Source organism: Neomonachus schauinslandi, chromosome 2, assembly GCF_002201575.2.
Source record: "Neomonachus schauinslandi chromosome 2, ASM220157v2, whole genome shotgun sequence".
In the NCBI taxonomy this organism is placed as follows: Eukaryota; Metazoa; Chordata; class Mammalia; order Carnivora; family Phocidae; genus Neomonachus; species Neomonachus schauinslandi.
The window spans coordinates 203,307,446-203,315,388 of NC_058404.1; the positions used below are offsets into that span (position 1 = coordinate 203,307,446).

Genomic DNA, 7,943 nt, shown 5'->3' on the forward strand with positions numbered 1-7,943 from the left:
GGGCTCGGAGAAACCCGGATCCAGAGCAGAGCTCAGTGGGTGCGAGGGAGGCAGGTGGGGCCAGCCACTGGTCAGCAGCCATGCTGCGCACAGTCCTGGAAGTCGTTCTTGGAAGCCAGCAACAGCCTTCTTAACGGCTCTGGAAGCCACACCCTGCTTACGTTCGTCAGACTCGCTCTTCAGGAGCCCTGACTGAAAACAAAGCCATGACAAGTCAGGGCAGACGGGGCTCCTCTGGGCCAAGCAGTCAGGAGGTGCTCCCTGAGACTGACACACAGGGAGGTACAGGGAGCTGCCAGTGCAAAGGCCCTGGGGCGGAACAGGTGGGAAGTGTCTGGGCATAGGGAAGGGTGCTGGGGCAGTAGGGCAGGGAGAACCCCTGGACTGCCGGGGTGTTGCTGGAATATTCAGCCCTTCAGGAGGCGGCCATTGGAAAGGGTGTGGAAAGAGTCTGTGGTGTCTGGCAGGAACGGGGCCCTTGGTCAATGTCTGGTGAGTGGGCAAATGAGCAGACAAATGTGCGCCTGTGTGACTGGCGGGATCCCCCAGGGGAGCCAGACACCAGCGCCTGAGACAGCCTGTCCCCGGGGGAGGGCTCTGAAAGGACCCTTGTTACACCAGACCTCAAGGGCCCCCAGCACCCCGCAGGGGCATCCTGGGCTCTGGGACCCGGGGACAGGGACACAGCCCAGGGGGGCAGAGGATGAGGACACAGAGCTCACCCAGCACTCCCTTGCCTGCCAGGCCTATTCTCAGCAACCCACAAACACAGACTTCTGGAAATCCCACACAGCCCTCAAGGGCCAGTGTGAGCCCACAAACCCCACCCCTCACACTAGATGGAAAGGACTTCACAGCTGCTCAACCACAGCAAGGAGGTCGGCCCATCAAGTACTCCTCCTCTACTCGGTACTAATTTGAGGGGTGCCTGCTGCAGCCATTTAGAGTGGAGGGGCAGACAGGACTGCTCTGCCACTGGGGCAATGGGGTCACAGAGAGCACAGGGCGTGCAGGAGGGTAGGGGTGCAGAGAGCATGGCAGACAAGGAGGGTGGGGGTGCAGACAGGCGGTATAGGGGTGTAGACAGGGAGCGTAGGGGTGTGGAGGCCTGACCAGCAACCATAGTCCTGAGCCCCATTGCCCTGAAACCAGCTGAGGAGTGAATGATCAAGAAGTGACTTCCAGGGAGGGACCCTGGAATTAGGGTCAAGCAATTAACGAAGCACTCGCTGAATAATAGAATCCAGTCTACAGAATGTATCCTGTCTGCCCAGCCCCTCCCCCACATCCGGGGGAGTAGGGCTTGGTGGTCAGGCTCACTTCTGGGTCCCCAGCGCTGAGACGCTGGAGGTACTTATCCAGGGTTAATGAATGGATGGCTTTCCCTTGGTGGGGGTGGGAGGGTTTGCCTAAGTAGGGCGGGACCTCCGTCGGTGGGGGTCTCCATGGAAAAGTGCTCCTCAAATCATGATTCTGTGATTCTCGAAGGGAGGCAGGACCTGGCAGAACTATGTCTGCAGCTGAGCGGACTCCCTACTGGCCGGGTCCCCACCTGAGGCCCAACCCAGGCCAGGGGGCCACAGGTCGCCTATCCTGACCTCCTTCTGTGCCCCTTCCCAGGTCCCACTGTGTCCCAAGAATCCCATCAGGCATGCCCTTGGGGGGCCGTCCACCAAAGGAAGTGGAGCGCCTCCCAGGGGAGCCCAGGCAAGGAAGCCGGGGCCCTGCCCGAGGGCTCTAGGCCTGGAGCTCCAGTGGCCTCACATCACGCCTCCCCTCCCCAGGATCCTTGAGCTGCAGAGGCTTTCCACATGGGTGTCAGGGTGCTGGGACCAGAGCCCCCTGTAAACTGGGGCAAGCCTGAGGCCACGGCCGCCACTGGACAGTGCGTGAGCAAATCACAGCAGGAGAGCCGGCTGCAACTCAGCCCTGGGCCCATCTCCTGCTTTCTCTCCCCCCAGAAAGCCACGGCTTCTCAAGGAGAACAAGACACAGGTGCACAGAGAGCGCCTGCCTTTTCTGCTCACGTTCTCTCCCACAGGTGCGGGACTTTTCCAGAGGCCGCAAGGCCTGTCCTTGCTGGGGGTGGACCAGCACCGCACCTCCCGCCCGCCGCGCGCGGGGTCACATGTGGAGGCCCAGCTCTCGGCCCACAAAGCCAGGCAGAGAGAGATCTGCACAAATGTAGAACCAGACCACTCTTTTTTGAAAAATATAGTTGTTTTTCATGAAACATTATGCTATTTATGTGAACGTATTTTCATTTGTAAGTGAGTTAATACGTATTCTGAACGTTTGTTAGGATTTCAAATACGGTAAGTATTGACAGCTGTAACCCACACACACGAAAGCTCTTTGGGGCTCTCAATGATTTCTAAGGGTGTCGGGGGTCCTGAGACCAAAAAGTTTGAAAACCCCGAGTGAGGATGTGCTCAGCCTGAGGACCTGCCATCTCTATGGCTATGCAGGCAGGCTGCTCTTGCGGCCTGTGGGATGTATTTGAATACAGCTCAGGTCATTCGTTTTTGTGTGCGTTCTATTCCTGTTGATTCTATTTATTCTGTCCCTCTCCTCCCGCCCCACCCCCCCAACCGCCTCTGGAATGTTAACAGTTCCAAAAATCATAATGCTTTCTGTTTAAGCTTGAAAGCTCCCTGGGCAGTTGATAAGTAAGAGCTTCCTTTCTGTTCCCAGACCCCATGATTAGGGTTCTAGAAATATTTTCCTGACCGTGAGCAGTGACCAGCTTTGGTCATGTCCCCCTGTGTGCCAGGTGTCCGTGGAGCTCTACCCCACGGAGGGAAGTGGGGCGGGGGCCCTGGGCCACCTCCCTGCCCCAGTGAGCCTTTCTGGAGCTGGGACAACTCTACCCGAGTGGTTCTGGCTCGCCTCTAGGGATGCCCTGGCCAGCCCTGTGGACGGTGGCTCTGTGCACGCTGACAGGCTGTGTGTGCCAAAACCCAGCTCCCCAAGGCCAGGGATGCCTGAACTGGGAGCCCCCACTTCTCCAGCTCCTCTCCAACACTTGGACTAGCGTCAGGCCAGGAATGTGGCCCCTGGGGTCCCACCCTGCCCGGAGGGTGTAACACGCGGGCGCTCCCCAGCCCAGCTCCCCTCCCAGCCGAGACTGCGACAGTACCTCCTGGGAGACACTAAGACGGGTTTGTTGGGAAGGGGGAGCGGCAGGGAGAGGAGCCGAGGGCGGGGAGGCGGGAGGGAAAGACAAAGAAAGGGGTGCGGCAAGTGGCAGGCGCCCGAGGGAGGAGAGTGACCTCAGCGCCAGAGAAGCATCTGCTCGCAGAGCGAGGGCGGACCGCACTGGAGGAGCCCCTTCTCTCCCTCTCCCCGTCCGAGCTTCGGCTCTCTGCAGCGGCCGTGGCCGGCCGGGGGGCTGTCCTGGGCGTAAATTGGAGCTCTGGGCTCCCTCGGGGACCATCTGCCGCCCACAGCCCAGCTGCCAGCCCTCCTGCTGCTCCTGCTGGGTGAGTACGCGTGTGCGCCCCTGTCCCCATCTGGAGGCGCTGGGCCTCCTGGCGCTTTCCCGGGCCCAGCAGCCCGCAGCACCCCAAGAGGGAGGCCTGCGTTTGCTCGTGTCATCCCGAGCACAGCGAGGCTGAAGTGTACCCTCCAGGTTCCTGGGACTCAGGGATGCTGCCCCGGGCACGGCTGAGACCAAACCAGGGCTCCGAATCTGCTGGGCTTGGGATCCAAGTGTAACCTGACACGGCTTGGCTTTTGGGGGCAGGACAGGGGTCCCCCTGAGCCTGATGGAGGTGGGAGTGCAAAGGGATGTGTGGGGGGCGCCGCACTCCGGGAGGCCCCTGCCCCTCCCCCCCAAGGACCAGGGATGCCAGCTGGTGGAGCTCTCCCTCTGCTCCTAGGTCATGGGAGCCCCAAGTCACACCACCACCTGGGGCAGGGCCCTCTGGGCCCTCCTCCTGACCACACTTGGCTCTGTGGCCAGCCAGCCGCTGGGGGGAGAGTCTGTCTGCACGGCCCAGCCCCTGGCCAAGTACAGCATCACCTTCACGGGCAAGTGGAGCCAGACAGCCTTCCCCAAGCAGTACCCCCTGTTCCGACCCCCCGCACAGTGGTCCTCCCTGCTGGGTAAGTACAGCCCCGCTGCCTGGTCCCTCCGGTGACCTGGTGACCACCCCCCTCAAGCGCTCCACCACACTTCCCAGTGTGCAGGGTGGGCACGCTCATCCCAGTTTCCTGCAGCGCCAGAAATATCTGCGGAGCACGTCCTGCTGTGCTTGGGCCCTGCCCCCGGGGCGCCGGGGATGCGCGCTCCCTCGCGCGGCGGCTCACACTCCGGCCTCGCGCGCAGGGGCAGCGCACAGCTCGGACTACAGCTTGTGGAGGAAGAACCAGTACGTCAGCGACGGGCTCAGGGACTTTGCTGAGCGGGGCGAGGCCTGGGCCCTGATGCGGGAGATGGAGGCGGCCGGGGAGAAGCTGCAGAGCGTGCACGAGGTGTTCTCGGCGCCCGCCGTGCCCAGCGGCACCGGGCAGACGTCCGCGGAGCTGGAGGTCCACTCGAGGCACTCGCTGGTGAGCCCAGGCAGCGGTGGGGGGAAGGGGCTGGGCCGCCGGCTGCCGGGCTGAGCACCCGCCCTCCCCCCAGGTGTCCTTTGTGGTCCGCATCGTCCCCAGCCCAGACTGGTTTGTGGGCGTGGACAGCCTGGACCTGTGCGATGGGGACCGCTGGAGGGAGCAGGTTGCTGTGGACCTTTACCCCTACGACGCCGGGACCGACAGCGGCTTTACCTTCTCCTCCCCCAACTTCGCGACCATCCCGCAGGACACGGTGACGGAGGTGAGGGGGTGACGGAGGTGGGGGACGAGAGCCCTCCACCAGGTGGCTCTTGGGCCAGTGCGCAGCCTCATCCCCGACCACAAGACGCCAGTCTGCAGGCGGCTGCTCTTCGGGGAGGAGGGCCCAGGCCGCCACCCAGAGGCCTGACCCTTCCTGCTCTGTTTCCCAGACCTTGGGCCGCGCACCCCCGGAGCCTGCGGGAGCCCGGGGGGTGGGGAGTCCTGAACTGCCCGGCCCCACCCCGCGGCCCCGCCCCGAGGCTCCACCCTGCGGCCCCACCCCGAGGCCCCATCCCGAGACCCTACCCTGAGGCCCCACCCCTAGACCACACCCCCCAGGCCCCACCCCTAGGCCACAGCCCCAGGCCACACCCCCAGGCCCTACCCGAGGCCGCAGCCCTAGACCACACCCCCAGGCCCCACCCCTAGACCACACCCCGAGGCCCCACCGCACGGCCCCACCTCCCGCAAGCGCACACAGGCGGCTGGGTGTCCTCTGGCCGCCGCCGCCCACACCGCTGCTCTCTCCGCAGATAACCTCCTCCTCTCCCAGCCACCCCGCAAACTCCTTCTACTACCCGCGGCTGAAGTCCCTGCCCCCCATCGCCAGAGTGACCCTGGTGCGACGCCGGCAGAACCCCAGGGCCTTCGTCCCGCCCGCCCCAGGCCCCGCGGGCGCCGGCGGGGGCAATGAGATCGTGGACAGCCTCTCAGGTGAGCGCGTTGCCACCCCTCCGCCAGGACAATGCAGGCTCCCCGCCCGCTCCACCGCCATCCGGGCGCCCAGCGCGCCGACGCCCGGTGGCCCTGACGCCCCGCGGGCTGCAGGGGATAGAAGCGCCACCCAGGTTTGCGGGCCACACAGGGACCCGTGACAGGGCAGCTGTCAATACTGACCCCCGTGTGTGAGGCCCTTCTGTCCCACCCTTACAAAAATCCTCCACGGTGAGTGGCCACCACGTTGAAGCAGGAAAGGACACTCGGGGCCAGAAACTGCCCCAAAGGGACCGTCTTTGAAGTGTCAATGACACCTCAACACGCTCCACTTTCCAAGGCCACACTGGTCACCTGCTCCGCACGAGGGCCAGTGGTCCAGGGACCAGGTGGTGTCTCCCAGGGGAGCCGAGGTGGCAGAGCTGGGGAAGGTGCTCCGTCCAAAGCCAGGCTCCTGAGTGTGATGTGTCCTCTCGCAGGATGCTGGGGTCCTGGGGGTTCAGAGCACTTGGTGCAGGACGATGGGGGTTCGGAGAGATTTGGGATTTGGCTGACTGACCAGTTAGCTCTTGTCCATTTGCCCAGAAGTGAGTGCTAAACCAGGCCCCTGTCAGCGGCGTCCCCGCATGTGGCCTGTGTCATGGCCGACGGGCAGGACTCCACTGCACGGATCCCTCTGTGCCCCCCACCCCACCCTGCCATGAGCCGGCGTGGGGGCGCTCCCACTGAAACACAGAGCCCCCTGCAAGCCCGGCTGCAGCAGAGTGGGTTTCTCAGCAGCGGATCCTTCCCTGCCTCCGGGGGCCTTGTTCTCCCACTCCCCACTGCCAGAGCTGGCCTCCCAGGGTCCCTGAGGCAGGAGATGCAGGGGGTCAAAGCGTGGCAATGTTCCCTCCAGGCGTCTCGGTGGGGTGTTGCAAGAGGTGTGACTGGTGGTCTTGCAGCCGGCTCTAAAGTGCACTGATAAATCCAGCGCTCCCTCCCGACTCGGGTGTGTGGGCCTGTCTCGCACAAGGAATGCACACACGCTCACAGGCCTTTCTTGTGCTTGGTCCAGTTCCAGAAACTCCGCTGGATTGCGAGGTCTCTCTGTGGTCGTCCTGGGGGCTGTGTGCAGGTCCGTGCAGGAAGCTGGGAGCCAAGAGCAGGACTCGCTACGTCCGCGTGCAGCCTGCCAACCATGGGGCACCCTGCCCGGAGCTCGAAGAGCAGGCCGAGTGCGTCCCGGACAACTGTGTCTGAGGCCAGAGCCCTGCGGGCCCTCCACCCTGCGTGGGGGCCACGCCCGGTGGTTCAGCGGGCCAAGGGGGGCTTTGTCCAGCAGGCCTCTGAGCTCCAACGCTGACCGACCCCTCTGCACAGACGTACCTTCGGCTGCTGGAGGCAGCAGGACGTGGGGAGAGGCGTCTCCTTTCAGCAAGCTTTCCTCTCGGGCGCCCGGTCCTGGGACCCACTCTCATGGGTGAGTTCAGCCCCCGAGGTGACAAGTCTCTGCCATAAATCCACTTCCTGCTGGTCGGGGGTTGTCTGCGTGCAGACGGTGTGCCCACAGCGCCCACGGGGCCACCTGCAGGAGGGCCACGCACCCCAGGCCCAGGAGCCCCAGGACAGCGGATATGAAACACCTCGGACCTGCTGTCCCCGGGCTACAGACACTCACACCCCCGCCTGCCCCTCAGGCCGAGGCTGCCCTGGACAGGTCACACAGGTCAGGTGGATAAAGGAGAGCAGGCTCGGACATCTCACCTTGGCATTGTCACATGACCCATCTCCCTGCACTTGAATAAAGACTGTTTCCTGACATCAGGGGCCCTGGCCTCGCATTTCCTGGCAGGGTGCTGGGAGGGCCACCCTCCCACTCCTGAGTAGGGTCTCCCCTGCATGGAGGGCATGCCCGAGATTGCCAGAAGGGCACTCAGCAGCCTCCGAATGGTGTGAAGGTGTTCAGACCCACCGCACACACGCAGCACACACTGCTGCTGGTGGGACTGGTGGGGAGTTCACAGGAGCACATGTGGCTGCTTGTAGCTGGTCCCCACCCCTGGCCACTGACTGCGGAGCCCTCTGGCCTCATAGAGATGCCCTGAGGGCTCACTGTTCATCAGCCCGGGCCCTTGTCTGAGCTCAGGGGTCCCAGCCTCGCCCACCAGCACAGATCCCATGTGGGCCCTGGGGCTGGGCTGGCCCTTCAGAGAAAGACCAGGAGACGGGAGAAGCCTGCTCTCTGTTCCTTGGGACCCTTCCAGAACATTCTTCCTCCTGCTTGGACACATGCAGAATCAGATCCAACAACTACTCCCTCCCCCCTCCTGTCCACCGCCCTCCCCCCACCCACCTCTCCCCCTCCTGTCCACTGCCCTCCTGCACTCCCCCCTCCCCCCACCCTCCTGCCCACTGCCCTCCCCCCCCCC

At 63.9% G+C, this 7,943-nt stretch overlaps 1 protein-coding gene across 1 annotated transcript; it reads left to right on the forward strand.

Annotated features, from left to right (window-relative positions):
- The first annotated feature begins 3,314 nt into the window (after window positions 1-3,314).
- On the forward strand, window positions 3,315-7,328 carry SPON2 (spondin 2). Its single transcript, XM_044912788.1, has 6 exons — window positions 3,315-3,482; window positions 3,882-4,107; window positions 4,331-4,554; window positions 4,628-4,819; window positions 5,352-5,532; window positions 6,590-7,328. Exons 2-6 carry the CDS (start codon window positions 3,885-3,887, stop codon window positions 6,772-6,774), a joined length of 1,005 nt encoding a protein of 334 aa, XP_044768723.1. The 5' UTR covers window positions 3,315-3,482; window positions 3,882-3,884; the 3' UTR covers window positions 6,775-7,328.
- The last annotated feature ends 615 nt before the right edge of the window (window positions 7,329-7,943 follow it).

Excerpts from the sequence above, each read along its gene's own strand:
- SPON2 (XM_044912788.1), top strand. The coding sequence starts at position 3,885 with ATGGGAGCCCCAAGTCACACCACCACCTGGGGCAGGGCCCTCTGGGCC. Across the intron at positions 4,108-4,330 it reads ACAGTGGTCCTCCCTGCTGG|GGGCAGCGCACAGCTCGGAC; the intron begins GTAAGTACAGCC and ends CCTCGCGCGCAG. Across the intron at positions 5,533-6,589 it reads GATCGTGGACAGCCTCTCAG|TTCCAGAAACTCCGCTGGAT; the intron begins GTGAGCGCGTTG and ends TGCTTGGTCCAG.